The sequence below is a fragment of the Coregonus lavaretus genome, assembly GCF_964263955.1.
Source record: "Coregonus lavaretus genome assembly, contig: HAP1_SCAFFOLD_711, whole genome shotgun sequence".
Taxonomy (NCBI): Eukaryota; Metazoa; Chordata; class Actinopteri; order Salmoniformes; family Salmonidae; genus Coregonus; species Coregonus lavaretus.
Genome location: NW_028161764.1, coordinates 1,183 through 22,018, shown reverse-complemented (window position 1 = coordinate 22,018; position 20,836 = coordinate 1,183). Strand labels below are relative to the sequence as shown.

The window sequence follows — 20,836 nt, the reverse complement described above, 5'->3', positions numbered from 1 at the left end:
AACCAGACCACCATCGACGAGCCGTGGAGGAGGAGGACAAGGCGCAGCAGGGACCAGCAGACTCTCATGGATGGGCTTAATCTTAGACACATGGAAAGTGGGGTGCACCCTCAGGGAATTAGGCAGTTGGAGCCGGACAGCAGTTGGGCTAATCACTCTTATGATAGGGAATGGGCCAATGAACCGAGGTGCCAGCTTCTGCGACTCCACCCTGAGTGGCAGGTTCTTCGATGACAACCACACCCTTTGACCAACATGGTAGGTGGGAGCAGGAATTCTCCGACGGTTGGCCCCGGTAGTGTAGCTGGCAACGGATCTGAGGAGTGTGGCTCGGGCTTGTGACCAGGTGCGGCGACATCGACGGGCAAAAGCAAGTGCAGATGGGCAAGTAACCTCCTCTTCCTGGCTGGCAAATAGAGGAGGCTGGTATCCATAAACACATTGGAAAGGGGACATACCGATGGCAGCGCAGATCAGAGAATTGTGTGCGTACTCCACCCATGTCAATTGCTGCGACCAGGAGTGGGGGTTGCGTGAAGTCATGCATCGCAGTGCCTTCTCGAGCTCCTGATTAGCCCGCTCTGACTGCCCATTGGATTGGGGATGGAATCCGGAAGTCAGACTGACTGTGGCTCCCAGCAGGTGACAGAACTCCTTCCAAAAAGCGGAGGAGAATTGTGGACCACGGTCAGAAACTACATCCTTTGGCAGTCCGTGGATCCGGAAGACGTGTTCCAGGACCACCTGGGCGGTCTCCTTGGCGGTTGGGAGCTTGGGGAGGGGAATGAAGTGTGCCATCTTGCTGAAACGGTCAACTATGGTGAGAATGACGGTCATGCCCCTTGAAGGGGGCAGCCCCGTGACAAAGTCAAGGGCGATGTGAGACCAGGGACGTCTGGGCACAGGCAGGGGCTGCAGCAATCCGGCTGGGGGCTGGCAGGACGACTTGTGTTGGTTGCAGATGGGGCAGGCTTGGACGAATTCCCGTACATCCTTTCTCAGAGAGGGCCACCAGAACCTCTGGGCGAGCAGGTTGTAAGTGCGGGTGGAGCCAGGGTGACAAGCTAGGCGGGAGTCATGTCCCCACTGAACGACCTGGGACCTCAGGTCTTCGGGGACAAAAAGGCGGTCAGCTGGGCAAGTGCTGGGACCTGGCTGGTTACGGAGAGCCTCCAGCACCTGTTCCTCAACAGCCCAGGTCAGAGCTGCAACGATGCAGGGACTTGGCAGAATCGACACAGGGTCCTTGGAGGGGGTGTCATCCTTCTGGAATTGACGGGAGAGGGCGTCTGGCTTGGTGTTACGTGATCCAGGCCGGTATGACAGAGTGAAATTAAACCTGGTGAAGAACAGGGCCCAGCGGGACTGCCTGGAGTTCAACCGTTTGGCCGTGCGGATGTACTCCAAGTTCTTATGATCGGTCCAAACGAGAAATGGAATGGTGGACCCCTCCAGCCAGTGACGCCACTCCTCCAAGGCAAGCTTCACAGCCAGCAGCTCACGGTTCCCTATGTCGTAATTGCACTCAGAGGGGGACAACCGACGTGAGAAAAAGGCACAGGGATGGAGCTTCCTATCCTCCGCAGCCCACTGAGAAATCACAGCACCAACTCCCACATCCGAGGCGTCCACCTCCACAATGAATTGCCGGTCCACATCAGGCATCTGGAGGATGGGAGCGGAGGTGAACCTCACCTTGAGGGTACTGAAGGCTTTGTCGGCTGCTGGGGTCCAGGTGAAGGGTTGCTTGGTGCTGGTTAGAGCAGTGAGAGGGGCAGCAACGGTACTGTAGTTCCGGATAAACTTTCTATAGAAGTTAGCAAACCCCAGAAACTGTTGCAGCTTCTTTCTGTTCTCCGGAACTGGCCATGAAGTGACTGCTGATACTTTGGCAGGATCCATTTGGATACTTCCCTCTGCCACTATGTACCCCAGGAAGGCCACTGTCTTGACGTGAAACTCACATTTCTCTGCCTTGGCGTAGAGGGAATTCTCCAGAAGACGATGAAGGACTTGCTGGACATGGCGGGTGTGTTCAGACAGGTTTCTGGAGTAGATTAAGATGTCATCCAGGTAAACGAAGACAAACTTGTTTAACATGTCCCGCAGTACATCATTCACTAGAGCCTGGAACACAGCAGGAGCATTGGTGAGGCCAAAAGGCATAACCAGATACTCGTAGTGGCCTGTTGGTGTATTGAATGCGGTTTTCCATTCATCTCCCTCCCGGATCCGCACTAGGTGGTAAGCGTTTCTGAGATCCAACTTGGTAAAAACAGTGGCTCCCTGGAGCAACTCAAAAGCAGAGGTGAGCAGAGGCAGAGGGTAACGGTTTTTCACTGTGATGTCGTTGAGTCCCCTGTAGTCGATGCAGGGGCGAAGAGATCCGTCCTTCTTCCCCACAAAGAAGAAGCCAGCACCAGCAGGAGATGAAGATGAACGGATTAATCCTGCGGACAGAGAGCCATTGATGTAGTCCTCCATGGACTTTCTTTCAGGAGCAGACAACGAATAAAGACGACCCTTTGGAGGGGCTGTTCCAGGGAGGAGGTCGATGGCACAGTCGTACGGTCGGTGAGGGGGCAGAGATGTGGCTCTTGCTTTGTTAAACACCTCTCTGAGACCATGGTAGCATTCTGGGACATTGGAGAGGTCAGGAGCGGAGTTAGTAGGTACTGGCCGAGGGGGTAGTGCGGCAGCAAGCAGGCAGGTTCGGTGGCAGTCCTCTCCCCACTCCCTGATCACCCCGGTCACCCAGTCGAGCTGAGGGTTGTGCCGGCGGAGCCATGGGTAACCCAGGATGAGGGGTTGGCCTGGAGAGGGGAGCAGGTGAAACTGGATAGTTTCTTGATGGTTTCCGGACAGACCCATCGAGACCGGGGCCGTGACATGAGTGACCGATCCGAGTAAGTGTCCGTCCAGTGCCCGGGCAGGAATAGGAGGTGTCAAACGGAGGTTCTCCAGTCCCAGTTGGCGTGCCAGCTTGATGTCCATTATGTTGGCTTCGGCGCCAGAATCCACCAGAGCAGCCAGGGTGTGAGTTGAGTCAGAGAGGCGGAGGTGAACTTGCAGCAGGGGTTTGCGGTCGGAGGACTGGATGGTCATTGAACTCAACCGGACTCCCCCTATGCCCGGTGAGCTTCGGCCCTTTAAAGGGCAGGTTACCACACGATGTCCATCACCTCCACAATAGAGGCAGAGGTTTGAGGTGAAGCGGCGCTGGCGCTCTGCAGGAGTGAGAGAGGCTCGCCCAATCTCCATAGGCTCAGACTGATCAAGCTGACCTGGGTGAGTGGCAGTAGATGACAGGAGCCCAGTCGGATCTCTCCGAATGCCGGTAGTAGGTGGACCTTGGCGCCCCCTCTCACGACGACGGGTCTGTATCCTTCTGTCGATCCTGACAGTCAGTGCGATGGCTTCATCAAGAGTGGAAGGCAGTTCATGGGAGACCAACTCGTCCTTGATATAGTCAGCCAAACTATGGAAGAACGCGTCCACCAACGATGGTGTGTTCCAAGAACTTCGTCTAGCCAGGGTTCGGAAGTCGATGGAATGGTCTGCGACTGTACGTCTGCCTTGTCGAATACTGAACAGTTCACGAGACGCCTCTGCGGTTGGTGAATCCAGGTCAAACACCTTCAGCATCTCCTCAGCAAACAGGTCGAAGGTTGCACATGCGGGGGTTTGACGTTCGAACTCTGCTGTTCCCCAGAGTCGAGCTCGGCCCGTCAGGTGAGTGATGGCATACCCAACTTTAGCCCCCTCCGTGGCGAAGGTCCTTGGCTGCAAGGAGAACTGAAGTCGGCAGCTAGTCAGGAATGGCCGGACCTGGGTTGAATCGCCGTTGAACCGCTCGGGGTTTCCAATCTTGGGTTCCGGAGCAGCGGCTGCAATGACCGGGGCAGGTAACTCGGGGGCAGGGCTGGTGGGCAGACTGGCTGGGGTAAGGTTGGTGAGGAGTTGAATGATCATGGCGAGTTGTTGTTGCTGCTGCTGGAACTGCTGCTCATGCTCATCGGTTTCCATGTCGGGGAAAGTGTGCGCTGAGTCCATAATGGTCAGATCGTACTGTCACGGTTCAGACAGACGACCAGAGGACCACAATTGCGTCACACCAGAAAGTTTATTAAAACTTAAGGGAAAAGGGAAGTAGGGAGTGAATGAAGGCTCCAGGGGTAACAGGGATCCCGTCCAATGTGCTGGGTCTGTGCCCCCCCCAGTGGCAGCGATGCGTCCTATGAAGCCGGTGGTGGGTGGTCCAGAAGTCCGGGATTGAAGAGTAGTCAGGAGTCGTTATGGCAGAAGCAGGTCTGGATCTCCTGGGGCAGAAGAGTATCCAAAAATACAGGCAGGTCCGGGGTCACAAAACCAGGGTGAGCCAGAAGCGCGAGCAAACAGGTTCCGGGTGTGAGCTTTGCAGACGATCTGACACCGGAGAGCTGAAAGACAGGGCCTTAAATACTGGGAGAGGTAGTGGGTAATGCAGCGCAGCTGGCAGAGTAATTAGAGCAGAGCAGAGCAGGGACAGGTGGAGCTAGTTAGGCTGAGTAGAGAGAGTGGTGAGCAGAGTGGAAGAAAATTAAGGTGGTAACCCGGTGGAGTGAGAGGCTCATGACACAGTCGTCTTCTTCAATTAAACTGTTTTTTTAACAGTATGGAGCACAATGTCACAGTGGAGTTTAGAAGGGAGGAACTCCCTCACTTTTATTCCACAGGCTGTTTAGGTTGGGATCCGCACTATGCAGCTGTTGCAAGAGCACATATTTCACTGGCCGTCCACTGGTTGCAAAAACAGTGATTGATTGGCAGCTTAAACGTTCTTGAACAGCCATCCACAACAACCACAATCCGTAAGGCGCAAATAGCTAAATGAGAGAGCAGCAGTGTGATTCACACCAATGCTCCATGTAGATATCAGTAATAAGTGATATCCGTATCGCCCCGTAGGCGACACCACTGCTGTCGTCCTTACCTCCAAGCGTTTATTCAAATTGGATGTATAATCTTTGGATGCCGACAGCAGTTGCACCATTGGAAGACATGGCTTGGACTGTGACCTACAAAAGCCTATTCCTGCTCTTTTCCCGCGACCCATCAAACACATTTGGTGTGTCATCATAGTGGTCTCTGATTTGTGGTCATCATTTGGTGTGTCATCATAGTGGTCTCTGATTGGTGGTCATCATTTGGTGTGTCATCATAGTGGTCTCTGATTGGTGGTCATCATTTGGTGTGTCATCATAGTGGTCTCTGATTGGTGGTCATCATTTGGTGTGTCATCATAGTGGTCTCTGATTGGTGGTCATCATTTGGTGTGTCATCATAGTGGTCTCTGATTGGTGGTCATCATTTGGTGTGTCATCATAGTGGTCTCTGATTGGTGGTCATCATTTGGTGTGTCATCATAGTGGTCTCTGACTGGTGGTCAAACTCTCAGGCGGAACAAACTTAAACTTGCGCCTTTTATCAATGCTGATTTGAATGTCATTGAGAAAACAAAAGGTGTTGTCAATAATTTCTGAACTTAAAAGTAATCCTGGAAGTAATTATCTAGTATCTGTAATCTGATTACAATGTGTTTGCTGGTAACTGATTACAGTTAGTTTTTTGTAATCCATTAATCACCTGCTCATGCCTTAAATAAAATATTCAACAGTGTTAACCCTTTACCATCCAGGGAATTGGCCTATATGGATAGGGCTACATTGTGATGTTTCTTACAGAATAAATATAGAAACCATATGCATAACCATGGTAGCAATTAAAATGGAACAGTTTGGAGGAATACCTATATAAAATCCAAACATTACACTGTTGATTTTATGTGCATTTTACATTTACTGTACTATTGCCAACATACTAGCTAAGTTATAAAATATGATGTTAGTGTTAGACTTTCACAAGGCAATTCAGGGAAACCGATCATAACTTTGGTGTGCATAGGAGTCACGAGTGCATTCAATTGCGTGTTCTGCGGGCAAATGTTCTTCACAATAAACAAACACAGGCTCATTCTGTTCAGAACCACCCAGGGTGTGACGCCATGTCATCTTGGAACTGTACATCAAACACAGTAATCATAAACATTGACACTGTATACAGTGCCTTCGGAAAGTATTCAGACCCCTTGAATTTTTCCACATTTTGTTAGGTTACAGCCTTATTCTAAAATTGATTAAATTGTTTTTTTTCCCCTCATCAATCTACACACAATACCCCATAATGACCAAGAACAGGTCTTCAGAACAACAAAAAAACTAATGAAATATCACATTTACATAAGTATTCAGACCGTTTACTCAGTAATTTGTTGAAGCACCTTTGGCAGTGATTACAGCCTTGAATCTTCTTGGGTATGACGCTACAAGCTTGGAACACCTGTATTTGGGGAGTTTCTCCCATTCTTCTCTGCAGATCCTCTCAAGCTCTGTTAGGTTGGATGAGGAGCGTCGCTGCACAGCTACTTTCAGGTCTTTCCAGAGATGTTTAATCGGGTTCAAGTCTGGGCTCTGGCTGGGCCACTCAAGGACATTCAGAGACTTGTCCCGAAGCCACTCCTGCGTTGTCTTGGCTGTGTGCTTAGGGTCACTGTCCTGTTGGAAGGTGGTCCTTCGCCCAAGTCTGAGGTCCTGAGCGCTCTGGAGCAGGTTTTCATCAAGGATCTCTCTGTACTTTGCTCCGTTCATCTTTCCCTCGAGCCTGACTAGTCTCCCAGTCCCTGCCGCTGAAAAACATCCCCACAGCATGATGCTGCCACCAACATGCTTCACGGGAGGGATGGTGCCAGGTTTCCTTCAGATGTGACGCTTGGCTTTCAGGCCAAAGAGTTGAATCTTGGTGGAATTTTGTTTTTCATGTTCTGATAGTCTTTAGGTGCCTTTTGGCAAACTCCAAGCGGACTTTCATGTGCCTTTTACTGAGGAGTGGCTTCCGTCTGGCCACTCTACCATAAAGGCCTGATTGGTGGAGTGCTGCAGAGATGGTTGTCCCTCTGGAAGGTTCTCCCATCTCCACAGAGGAACTCTAGAGCTCTGTCAGAGTGACCATCAGGTTCTTAGTCACCTCCCTGACCAAGGCCCCGCTCCCCCGATTGCTCAGTTTGGCCAGGCGGCCAGCTCTAGGAAGAGCCTTGGTGGTTCCAAACTTCTTCCATTTCAGAATGATGGAGGCCACTGTGTTCTTGGGGACCTTCAATGCTGCAGACATTTTTTGGTACCCTTCCCCAGATCTGTGCCTCGACACAATCCTGTCTCGGAGCTCTACGGACAATTCCTTCGACCTCATGGCCTGGTTTTTGCTCTGATATGCACTGTCAACTGACCTTATATAGACAAGTGTGTACCTTTCCAAATCATGTCCAATCAATTGAATTTACCACAGGTGGACTCCAATCAAGTTGTAGAAACATCTCAAGGATGATTAATGGAAACAGGATGCATCTGAGCTCAATTTCGAGTCTCATAGCAAAGGGTCTGAATACTTATGTAAATAAGGTATTTCTGTTTTTTTTTAAACCTGTTTTCGCTTTGTCATTATGGGGTATTGTGTGTAGATTGCTGAGGAATATTTTGTATTCAATCCATTTTAGAATAAGGCTGTAACATAACAAAATGTGGAAAAAGTCAAGGGGTCTGAATACACTGTGTAACATGAGTTTTATGAAATGGAAATGTGAAGTGCACATTTGGACTCACAGGTGTTTGGCTTCCTTGTATGTCATCAAAGTGGTATTTGTTACAATCCTCAACGTCTCATCTTTCAAAATACATTGAGTCCTCGTAATTTACAGCATTTCCCTCACTCAGACAACAACAAATGTGTAAAAGTTGACCAATTACCGGGAGGGATGGGGGCAATTTCTTGTCACGTTGTGGTGCTCCAGTTCAGAACGTCTGTCAGTCAAAACTCATACAGAGCTGTGAAGCACAGAGCCAGAGGTCTGACGTCATGTATAGCATGGTCCTGTAAAGCTACTGCTTATTAGTGTCCAAATCTGCCATTTTCAACCCGTATACGGGTACGAATGTAAAGGGTTATATCTAACTAACCCTGGCAAGATCTCCAAGCTGTTGTCCAAGCTGTTGTCCAAGCTGTTGTCCAAGCTGTTCCTAATATTTCAGCTCACCAACAGTAGCTAACTCTCTCTTCCTCTCTTGTCTTCTCTTGCAGCAGTAACCCAGTGTTGGAGGACTCAGGCTATCCTGACTGAAGAGAAGGAACCACTACACAAACAATCAGATCATCAGCTTTTAAATACACACACATTCATCATAATGGTAGGTTCAAACCTGTTGCTTTCAATTCAGCTAAATGAATGAATGAATGAATGAATGAAACAGCTTATCGAATGAAACAGTTTGGCATAATCCGGTGGAATCAGTTCTTTAGTTGTGAAGGCTAGCTAAGCCTTCAGTTTGAATGTGAACACTAACTTCCTCAGGCACACGTTAGATTTCCTCTCAGAGAGACTGGCCTGTTACTGTCTGTAACCATTCCCCTGAATGACCTATTTAATCTCAGCCCTCACTGACTGGAGCAGTGGCCTGGCGGTCTGCTGTCTCTGCTGGGGCTGAAGCGGGAGACAGTCTACAGACTAATGTTTAACCAGCTACTCCACAGTCCACACCTGTTATTCAAACACTGATACTCTTCCTGCTGTGGGTACTCTGATTTAAATATTTGAATAGGGATCGTCTCATCTACCCAGCACAATTAGATCTGTGTGGATGCAGGCTAGTATGAATGTCTCTGATTGATCCAAACAAAGTAATCTTTTTGAGTTCTTTTTAATCATGTCTCCTCTCCTCTCCTCTCCTCTCCTCTCCTCTCCTCTCCTCTCCTCTCCTCTCCTCTCCTCTCCTCTCCTCCCCTCCCCTCCCCTCCCCTCCCCTCCCCTCCCTCTCCTCAGGAAGGTGTATGATGACTGTAGCTGCAGGGCTATGGCCAGCGAACCCCTTGAAGGCTTCCATGAGGTCAACTTGGCGTCGCCCACCACCCCTGACCTCCACGGATTGACCTCCGACACCAGACCCCAATGTCCCAGCGCCCCTTCCAGTACCCTGTACCGTACCCCCTCCCTCAGCTCCAGCTCCTGCCCCCCCAACGCCCTGCGAGCCGACCAGCTGCCCACCCAGCCCATCTACTCTGCCCCTAGGCTACTGGGCAGCACAGAGCCCCACAATGGAAGGTAATGAAGAAACCCTCCTGGAGAAACACTTACATTACCTGGCCCATGACAACCACAATATAAAGAGATATTACCTGGCCCATGACAACCACAATGTGAAGAGATATTACCTGGCCCATGACAACCACAATGTGAAGAGATGTTACCTGGCCCACGACAACCACAATGTAAAGAGATGTTACCTGGCCCATGACAACCACAATGTAAAGAGATGTTACCTGGCCCATGACAACCACAATGTAAAGAGATGTTACCTGGCCCATGACAACCACAATGTAAAGAGATGTTACCTGGCCCATGACAACCACAATGTGAAGAGATGTTACCTGGCCCATGACAACCACAATGTGAAGAGATACTAGAGAAAGACCTTGAAGATCGAACACAAATCCTAGCGGGTGAAACTGTTTGAAATGAATTCCAGATTTTTGCTAGGATCTCTTTACACAGTGCAGTTGGTATTAACATTTACATTTACATTTTAGTCATTTAGCAGACGCTCTTATCCAGAGCGACTTACAGTTAGTCACATTATTATTATACTTTTATTATTTTTTCATACCCCCTGTGGGAATCGAACCCACAACCCTGGCGTTGCAAACGCCATGCTCTATCAACTGAGCTACATTAACCAGGCAATGTAATCATAAAAGTGAAGGGTTCCACTAGGTGGTGATCATTGACACTTAAAACGTACTATTGATAGCTAGCCACTGGGATGCTAATTCATACATAAAAACATGCTGACTCAGCTAAAAATGACCAACCAGGTAATGATAGCTGGATCATTGTCAACACTAAGTTAACAGTCAATAGTACTGCTCAATGATGACTGATTGATCCCTGTAGTAATCAGTCAACCCTCCTATACGCTTACATTAGTTTACCCATGATTCCTTGCAGTGTTCCGGGGTTGGAACCCCCCGCCCGGTCAGAGGCGGAGTCAGCAGAGGGGGTGTTCCTGTCTGGAGAGGAAGGGGAGGAGTCTCTGGGTCTGACCAATGACAGCCTGTCCCACCTCCGCAGCCCCTCAGTCATGGAGATCAGAGAGAAAGGCAATGAGAGAATGAAGGAAGAGCTATCCAAGGCACAGAGGGTAAGAGAACACACACACACACACACACACACACACACACACACTGTCCCCATGGCATGTGTATCTCTCTGGCTGTGTGCCTCTTCTAGTTGATAATGGAGTGAACTCCATGCAGAAGGATTGTGTGGTTCTCCTCCTCCTCCTCTTCTGATCAAAGCAGCCATGTTGAATTCAGCGGCAGGGAACAACATGTTGTTATCTCCTCCTGTGTTCTCTGAAATTACACCACAAGCCCCTTGCCAATGTTTATTTCTAACCCACCGCTCCTGAATGCTGCTTTCTCCAGCCACCTCTGATGAGTGAGAACTCCCACTGTCTCTTAACCAGAGTCTGAGTGGGCGTGTTGGGCCTGAGCAGGCCAGGTGATTGGTAGACCAGTGATTCTACAGGAACAGTGCTTTGCTCAGTCTGATGATCCTCTCCATTTTACCATGTTATTATCAGTCTCTTCATTCAGCCTCTTCATTCAGCCTCTTCATTCAGCCTCTTCATTCAGCCTCTTCATTCAGCCTCTTCATTCAGCCTCTTCATTCAGCCTCTCCATTCAGCCTCTCCATTCAGCCTCTCCATTCAGCCTCTCCATTCAGCCTCTTTATTCAGCCTCTTTATTCAGCCTCTTCATGCAGCCTCTTCATGCAGCCTCTTCATGCAGCCTCTTCATGCAGCCTCTTCATGCAGCCTCTCCATTCAGCCTCTTCATTCAGCCTCTCCATTCAGCCTCTTCATTCAGCCTCTCCATTCAGCCTCTCCATTCAGCCTCTTCATTCAGCCTCTCCATTCAGCCTCTCCATGCAGCCTCTTCATTCAGCCTCTCCATTCAGCCTCTCCATTCAGCCTCTTCATTCAGCCTCTCCATTCAGCCTCTTCATTCAGCTTCAATCAGAGCAGCATATTAGAGCCACAAACAGGAGTTTTTGTCATGTGTCAATTATCCACTTGTGCTTCAAACGTTGTTGTTGTTGTTGTTTTGACCTCTGCGTGTTTCTTCTAAAGCATTCTAACTCTCCCTCTCTACACTGGTGTGCCAGACAGAGTTCAGGCCACAGGCCTCATCTCACTGCCTGATTTAGAAATCTCTGAAATCAAATGGTGTGTGAGAGAGACGCAGCTGCCAGTTGCACCCACATTCTGTCTCTCTCAGTCCTGCTGCTCAGAGCAGGGATGTGTGAGAGATGGAGAGAGAGAGAGAGAGGGAGAAAGATGCAAGACGAGAGAGAGAGCGAGAGCGATGCAGAATTCTGCAAAAATATCCTCCGTGTACAACGTAAAACACCAAATAATGCATGCAGAGCAGAATTAGGCCAATACCCGCTAATTATCAAAATCCAGAAAAGAGCCGTTAAATTCTATAACCACTTAAAAGGAAGCGATTCCCAAACCTTCCATAACAAAGCCATCACTTACAGAGAGATGAACTTGGAGAAGAGTCCCCTAAGTAAGCTGGTCCTGGGGCTCTGTTCACAAACACAAACAGACCCCACACAGCCCCAGGACAACAACAACAACAACACAATTAGACCCAACCAAATCATGAGAAAACAAAAAGAGAATTACTTGACACATTGGATAGAACAAACAAAAAAACAGAGCAAACTAGAATGCTATTTGGCTCTAAACAGAGAGTAGACAGTGGCCTGACCACTGTGACTGACCCAAACTTAAGGAAAGCTTTGACTATGTACAGACTCAGTGAGCATAGCCTTGCTATTGAGAAAGGCCGCCGTAGGCAGACCTGGCTCTCAAGAGAAGACAGGCTATGTGCACATTGCCCACAAAATGAGGTGGAAACTGAGCTGCACTTCTTAACCTCCTGCCAAATGTATGACCATATTAGAGACACATATTTCCCTCAGATTACAGCGATCCACATAGAATTAAAAAACAAACCCAATTTTGATAAACTCCCTTATCTACTGGGTGAAAAACCACAGTGTGCCATCACAGCAGCAAGATTTGTGACCTGTTGCCACAAGAAAAGGGCAACCAGTGAAGAACAAACACCATTGTAAATACAACCCATATTTATGTTTATTTATTTTCCCATTTGTACTTTAACTATTTGCACATTGTTACAACACTGTATATAGACATTATATGACATTTGAAATGTCTTTATTCTTTTGGAACTTCTGAGTGTAATGTTTACTGTTAATATTTATTGTTTATTTAACTTTTGTTTACTATCTACTTCACTTGCTTTGGCAATGTTAACATACGTTTCCCATGGAGGGAGGGAGGGAGGGAGGGAGGGAGGGAGGGAGAGGGAGAGAGAGAACTACTATCTACCTTCTCCCTCCACTTCCTCCTTTGATCACTACTCTCAACTACTACTACTACTCTCAACCTTCTGCCTCTGTCGGCATGACAATGACCTTGTGTTTGATGAGAGAGAGGGAGCCCCGTCCAGACGTGTGTGTATGCCATAAGCCAGCTCCCACTACTAATCTGAGCCATTGAAAACCAGTCACAATAAAAAGGCCCCAGCCAGCCAAGCCAAAGGAGTGGGAGTTTATCCTTCCAGATGCTTGTTGAGAGGCCTCTGCTTGTTGTTGTTGTTTACCATGGTGTAGAATACCTCTAGTGTCTGTCCTGTTGTTTACCATGGTGTAGAATACCTCTAGTATCTGTCCTGTTGTTTACCATGGTGTAGAATACCTCTAGTGTCTGTCCTGTTGTTTACCATGGTGTAGAATACCTCTAGTATCTGTCCTGTTGTTTACCATGGTGTAGAATACCTCTAGTATCTGTCCTGTTGTTTACCATGGTGTAGAATACCTCTAGTGTCTGTCCTGTTGTTTACCATGGTGTAGAATACCTCTAGTATCTGTCCTGTTGTTTACCATGGTATAGAATACCTCTAGTGTCTGTCCTGTTGTTTACCATGGTGTAGAATACCTCTATCTGTCCTGTTGTTTACCATGGTGTAGAATACCTCTAGTATCTGTCCTGTTGTTTACCATGGTGTAGAATACCTCTAGTGTCTGTCCTGTTGTTTACCATGGTGTAGAATACCTCTAGTATCTGTCCTGTTGTTTACCATGGTGTAGAATACCTCTAGTATCTGTCCTGTTGTTTACCATGGTGTAGAATACCTCTAGTATCTGTCCTGTTGTTTACCATGGTGTAGAATACCTCTAGTATCTGTCCTGTTGTTTACCATGGTGTAGAATACCTCTAGTATCTGTCCTGTTGTTTACCATGGTGTAGAATACCTCTAGTGTCTGTCCTGTTGTTTACCATAGTGTAGAATACCTCTAGTATCTGTCCTGTTGTTTACCATGGTGTAGAATACCTCTAGTGTCTGTCCTGTTGTTTACCATGGTGTAGAATACCTCTAGTATCTGTCCTGTTGTTTACCATGGTGTAGAATACCTCTAGTATCTGTCCTGTTGTTTACCATGGTGTAGAATACCTCTAGTATCTGTCCTGTTGTTTACCATGGTGTAGAATACCTCTAGTGTCTGTCCTGTTGTTTACCATAGTGTAGAATACCTCTAGTATCTGTCCTGTTGTTTACCATGGTGTAGAATACCTCTAGTGTCTGTCCTGTTGTTTACCATGGTGTAGAATACCTCTAGTATCTGTCCTGTTGTTTACCATGGTGTAGAATACCTCTAGTGTCTGTCCTGTTGTTTACCATGGTGTAGAATACCTCTAGTGTCTGTCCTGTTGTTTACCATGGTGTAGAATACCTCTAGTGTCTGTCCTGTTGTTTACCATGGTGTAGAATACCTCTAGTGTCTGTCCTGTTGTTTACCATGGTGTAGAATACCTCTAGTGTCTGTCCTGTTGTTTACCATGGTGTAGAATACCTCTAGTGTCTGTCCTGTTGTTTACCATGGTGTAGAATACCTCTAGTATCTGTCCTGTTGTTTACCATGGTGTAGAATACCTCTAGTATCTGTCCTGTTGTTTACCATGGTGTAGAATACCTCTAGTATCTGTCCTGTTGTTTACCATGGTGTAGAATACCTCTAGTATCTGTCCTGTTGTTTACCATGGTGTAGAATACCTCTAGTATCTGTCCTGTTGTTTACCATGGTGTAGAATACCTCTAGTATCTGTCCTGTTGTTTACCATGGTGTAGAATACCTCTAGTATCTGTCCTGTTGTTTACCATGGTGTAGAATACCTCTAGTATCTGTCCTGTTGTTTACCATGGTGTAGAATACCTCTAGTATCTGTCCTGTTGTTTACCATGGTGTAGAATACCTCTAGTATCTGTCCTGTTGTTTACCATGGTGTAGAATACCTCTAGTATCTGTCCTGTTGTTTACCATGGTGTAGAATACCTCTAGTATCTGTCCTGTTGTTTACCATGGTGTAGAATACCTCTAGTGTCTGTCCTGTTGTTTACCATGGTGTAGAATACCTCTAGTGTCTGTCCTGTTGTTTACCATGGTGTAGAATACCTCTAGTGTCTGTCCTGTTGTTTACCATGGTGTAGAATACCTCTAGTGTCTGTCCTGTTGTTTACCATGGTGTAGAATACCTCTAGTATCTGTCCTGTTGTTTACCATGGTGTAGAATACCTCTAGTGTCTGTCCTGTTGTTTACCATGGTGTAGAATACCTCTAGTATCTGTCCTGTTGTTTACCATGGTGTAGAATACCTCTAGTGTCTGTCCTGTTGTTTACCATGGTGTAGAATACCTCTAGTATCTGTCCTGTTGTTTACCATGGTGTAGAATACCTCTAGTATCTGTCCTGTTGTTTACCATGGTGTAGAATACCTCTAGTATCTGTCCTGTTGTTTACCATGGTGTAGAATACCTCTAGTATCTGTCCTGTTGTATTGGTCAGGCCCTGGAAAGCTGAGGCTGTCTGTGTTATTTAACAACTGGGTGTGTTAACAATGTGTCAAGACGTGTCACCTCGCCACAGGAGAGGACTAGTAAACTCTGTGTGTGTGTGTGTGTGAACAACCGCTACTGCATCAGTATGTGGGTATTGGTGGGCGTAGGATCACTATAATGGTATGTTTACTGACAAGACGCTGCAGGTCTAGTGGACACAGAGATATTTATATATGGACAACACCCAGTTTATACAGCCTACAGTATACACTACCGGTCAAAAGTTTTAGAACACCTACTCATTCAAGGGTTTTTCTTTATTTCTACTATTTTCTACATTGTAGAGTAATAGTGAAGACATCAACACTATGAAATAACACATATGGAATCATGTAGTAACCAAAAAAGTTAAATGTTTTAACAAATCAAAATATATTTTATATTTGAGATTCTTCAAATAGCCACCCTTTGCTTTGATGACAGCTTTGCACACTCTTGGCATTCTCTCAACCTGCTTCATGAGGTAGTCACCTGGAATGTATTTCAATTAACAGGTGTGCCTTCTTAAAAGTTAATTTGTGGAATTTCTTTAATTCTTTAATGTCTTTGAGGCAATCAGTTGTGTTGTGACAAGGTAGGGGGGTATACAGAAGAGAGCCATATTTGGTAAAAGACCAAGTCCATATTATGGCAAGAACAGCTCAAATAAGCAAAGAGAAACGACAGTCCATCATTACTTTAATACATAAAGGTCAGTCAATACGGAACATTTCATGAACTTTGAAAGTTTCTTTAAGTGCAGTCGCAAAAACCATCAAGCGCTATGATGAAACTGGCTCTCATGAGGACCGCCACAGGAAAGGAAGACCCAGAGTTACCTCTGTTGCAGAGGATAAGTTCATTAGAGTTACCAGCCTCAGAAATTGCAGCCCAAATAAATGCTTCACAGAGTTCAAGCAACAGACACATCTCAACATCAACTGTTCAGAGGAGACTGTGTGAATCAGGCCTTCATGGTCGAATTGCTGCAAAGAAACCACTACTAAAGGACACCAATAAGAAGAAGAGACTTGCTTGGGCCAAGAAACACGAGCAATGGACATTAGACCGGTAGAAATGTGTCCGTTGGTCTGGAGTCCAAATTGGAGATTTTTGGTTCCAACCGCAGTGTCTTTGCGAGACGCAGTGTGGGTGAACGGATGATCTCCGCATGTGTATTTCCCACCGTAAAGCATGGAGGAGGTGGTGTTATGGTGTGGGGGTGCTTTGCTGGTGACACTGTCTGTGATTTATTTAGAATTCAAGGCACACTTAACCAGCATGGCTACCACAGCATTCTGCAGCGATACGCCATCCCATCTGGTTTGGGCTTATTGGGACTATCATTAGTTTTTCAACAGGACAATGACCTGACACACCTCCAGGCTGTGTAAGGGCTATTTTACCAAGAAGGAGAGTGATGGAGTGCTGCATCAGATGACCTGGCCTCCACAACCCCCCGACCTCAACCAAATTGAGATGGTTTGGGATGAATCGGACCGTAGAGTGAAGGAAAATCAGCCAACAAGTGCTCAGCGTATGTGGGAACTCCTTCAAGACTGTTGGAAAAGCATTCCAAGTGAAGCTGGTTGAGAGAATGCCAAGAGTGTGCAAAGCTGTCATCAAGGCAAAGGGTGGCTATTTGAAGAATCTCAAATATAAAATATATTTTGATTTGTTTAAAAATTTTTGGGTTACTACATGATTCCATATGTGTTATTCCATAGTTTTGATGTCTTCACTATTATTCTACAATGTAGAAAATAGTAAAAATAAAGAAAAACCCTTGAATGAGTAGCTATTGTAAAACGTTTTGACCGGTAGTGTATGTCCATGTTTTGTAACTAACCAAGTATTGTATTGCTCTGGAATACATTTACTGTACAGGGTAATATATTATTATTAGGGTAATATAAACTTTTTGATTTCATACATCGAAACTTGGCCTGCTGTCAACTGAACTGTGTGTGTGTGTGTGTGTGTGTTTACAATACATGCCTGTGATAAGAAGTCTACACACACCTACAACATTCACACACACTAAGTCACGCTACATTTCACAACATTTTGATTTGTTTCATTTTATTCCGGCTGCTAAAATAAAGCACATTTGATTTTCCTTTGTTTGTCATTATTATTAAGACATCATTATATTTATATTCATTTGTTCATCATTTTTTTGTTTGTGTCGTGTTTTTCCGTTTCATTTTTCATTTCTAAAGGATCTTAAGTTAAAAGACGAGGAGTGTGAAAGGCTTTCTAAAGTCAGGGATCAGCTGGGCCAGGAACTGGAGGAGCTCACTGCTAGCCTGTTTGAGGTTGGTCCGACCGGCTAAATCATCCCCCCAGAAACACTGAGACTGCCCTCCTTGTCATCAAAGTGTTTGGCTTCACTCCTCCCTTCTCTTACGTAGTTAGATTAACAGTTTCCCTCTTCGCTCTCTTCGCTCTCTCTGTGTCCTCTCTCACGCTCTCTCTCTGCCTCCTCTCTCTCTCTCTGTCTCCTCTCTCGCTCTGTCTCAGTCTCCTCTCTCTCTCCCTGCCTCCTCTCCCTGCCTCCTCTCTCTGTCTCCTCTTTCTCCTCTCTCTTTCTCTGTCTCCTCTCTCTCTGTCTCGTCTCTCTCTGTCTCCTCTCTCTCTCTGTCTCCTCTCTCTCTGCCTCCTCTCTGTCTCTGTCTGCCTCCTCTCTCTTTGTCTGCCTCCTCTCTCTCTGTCTCCTCTCTCTCTGTCTCCTCTCTCCCTGCCTCCTCTCCCCGCCTCCTCTCGCTGTCTCCTCTTTCTCCTCTCTCTCTCTCTCTGTCCGCCTCCTCTCTCTTTGTCTCCTCTCTCTCTCTGTCTCCTCTCTCTCTTTCTCCTCTCTCTCTGTCTCCTCTCTCTCCTGTTTTCAAAGCTCTGTTTGTTAGTTTGTAAAGCCTCTAACCTGCTTGTCTCTGGGTGTTGGGTGCTCTCTGTGACTCTGACTCAGGTTGTCTTGGCTTGTGTTGGGTTCTCTGTTTTGTGTGTAGTATTGTGTGAGGAGTCGGTTGGGGTTAGAGGTCAGGGCGATGAGTGGTGCATTGTGGGTCTAACGTCTCGTGCCTTCTTACAGGAAGCTCACAAGATGGTGCGTGAGGCCAACATCAAACAGTCCACGGCTGAGAAGCAGCTGAAGGAAGCTCTGGGCAAGGTGAGGACTGAACCTTTCACATCCACAATGGCTGTACTACTGTATCTACATGACTATGGCCCTGTAGATCATATAATATCAGTCTGACAGTAACAGTCCTGTAGATCATATAATATCAGTCTGACAGTAACAGTCCTGTAGATCATATAATATCAGTCTGGCAGTAACAGTCCTGTAGATCATATAATATCAGTCTGGCAGTAACAGTCCTGTAGATCATATAATATCAGTCTGGCAGTAACAGTCCTGTAGATCATATAATATCAGTCTGGCAGTAACAGTCCTGTAGATCATATAATATCAGTCTGGCAGTAACAGTCCTGTAGATCATATAATATCAGTCTGACAGTAACAGTCCTGTAGATCATATAATATCAGTCTGACAGTAACAGTCCTGTAGATCATATAATATCAGTCTGACAGTAACAGTCCTGTAGATCATATAATATCAGTCTGGCAGTAACAGTCCTGTAGATCATATAATATCAGTCTGACAGTAACAGTCCTGTAGATCATATAATATCAGTCTGACAGTAACAGTCCTGTAGATCATATAATATCAGTCTGACAGTAACAGTCCTGTAGATCATATAATATCAGTCTGACAGTAACAGTCCTGTAGATCATATAATATCAGTCTGACAGTAACAGTCCTGTAGATCATATAATATCAGTCTGACAGTAACAGTCCTGTAGATCATATAATATCAGTCTGGCAGTAACAGTCCTGTAGATCATATAATATCAGTCTGACAGTAACAGTCCTGTAGATCATATAATATCAGTCTGACAGTAACAGTCCTGTAGATCATATAATATCAGTCTGACAGTAACAGTCCTGTAGATCATATAATATCAGTCTGGCAGTAACAGTCCTGTAGATCATATAATATCAGTCTGACAGTAACAGTCCTGTAGATCATATAATATCAGTCTGACAGTAACAGTCCTGTAGATCATATAATATCAGTCTGACAGTAACAGTCCTGTAGATCATATAATATCAGTCTGGCAGTAACAGTCCTGTAGATCATATAATATCAGTCTGGCAGTAACAGTCCTGTAGATCATATAATATCAGTCTGGCAGTAACAGTCCTGTAGATCATATAATATCAGTCTGACAGTAACAGTCCTGTAGATCATATAATATCAGTCTGACAGTAACGGTGAGTTCAGTGTATAAGTCTTTGGAACAGTGTCCCTGGGTTGCTATGGTGACAGAGGGGATACTCTTCGTAATGGACCTTGATAGATAAAGGCTCATTTTAAACATGAATTGAATAGATTCCTGGACCATGAGATACTGATATAACCATGTCATGTTTGTGATGTAAACCTGTTCCTCTCCTCTCTCTGTTCCTGATACAACAGTATGAGACAAGACAGAAGATAGACCTGTATCTATATCAGTCCTATTTCTGTGATGTTCCACCTCCTCTCTCTCTCTCTCTCTCTCTCTCTCTCTCTCTCTCTCTCTCTCTCTCTCTCTCTCTCTCTCTCTCTCGCTCTCGCTCTCGCTCTCGCTCTCGCTCTCGCTCTCGCTCTCGCTCTCGCTCTCGCTCTCGCTCTCTCTCGCTCTCTCTCGCTCTCTTTCGCTCTCTTTCTTTCTCGCTCTCCCTCTCTCTCTCTCCATCTCTCTCTCTCTCTCTTTCTCTCTCTCTTTCTTTCTCGCTCTCTCTCTCTCTCTCTCTCTCTCTCTCTCTCTCTCTCTCTCTCTCTCTCGCTCTCCCTCTCTCTCTCTCTCTCTCCATCTCTCTCTCTTTCTTTCTCTCTCTCTCTCTCTCTCCCTCTCTCTCTCTCTCTCTCTCTCTCTCTCTCTCTCTCTCTCTCTCTCTCCCTCCCCCCTCCCCCCCTCCCCCCAGATTGATGTGCTCCAGGCGGAGGTGGCTGCCCTGAAGACCTTGGTCCTGTCCACGTCCCCCACCTCCCCCTGTCACGATCTTCCTGGGGGCTCCAAGGCCCCCTTCAAGAAGGGCCACGGCCGCAACAAAAGCACCAGCAGCGCCATGCTGGGCAGCGGGCAGGACCTGAGCGTCACACAGCCCATCGTACGAGACTGCAGAGAGGTAGGTATCACACACGCATGGACATAACACACACGGACATAACGCACACACACACACACACACACGGACGTAACGCACACACACACACACACACGGACGTAACACACACACACACACACACACACACACGCATGGACATAACACACACGGACGTAACGCACACACACACACACACACACACGGACGTAACACACACACACACACACGCATGGACATAACACACACGGACATAACGCACACACACACACGGACGTAACGCACACACACACACACACACGGACGTAACACACACACACACACACACACGCATGGACATAACACACACGGACGTAACGCACACACACACACACACGGACGTAACACACACACACACACACGCATGGACATAACACACACGGACGTAACGCACACACACACACACACACACACACATGGACGTAACACACACACATACACACACAGGCATGCAGTCATACACAACCCCA

At 46.6% G+C, this 20,836-nt stretch overlaps 1 protein-coding gene across 1 annotated transcript in view; it reads left to right on the top strand.

The window, feature by feature from the left end:
- The window catches only part of LOC311120112 (rab-3A-interacting protein-like), a gene marked incomplete at its 3' end in the record, with an annotated part of 53,277 nt that extends 32,926 nt beyond the window's left edge, over positions 1-20,351 (top strand). The window contains exons 2-7 of the mRNA XM_084194726.1: positions 8,170-8,276; positions 8,909-9,187; positions 10,091-10,283; positions 17,340-17,435; positions 18,206-18,283; positions 20,148-20,351. Coding sequence (XP_084050852.1) covers positions 8,940-9,187; positions 10,091-10,283; positions 17,340-17,435; positions 18,206-18,283; positions 20,148-20,351 — 819 coding nt within the window. The remainder of the gene's footprint in view (positions 1-8,169; positions 8,277-8,908; positions 9,188-10,090; positions 10,284-17,339; positions 17,436-18,205; positions 18,284-20,147) is intronic.
- Positions 20,352-20,836: the final 485 nt, after the last annotated feature.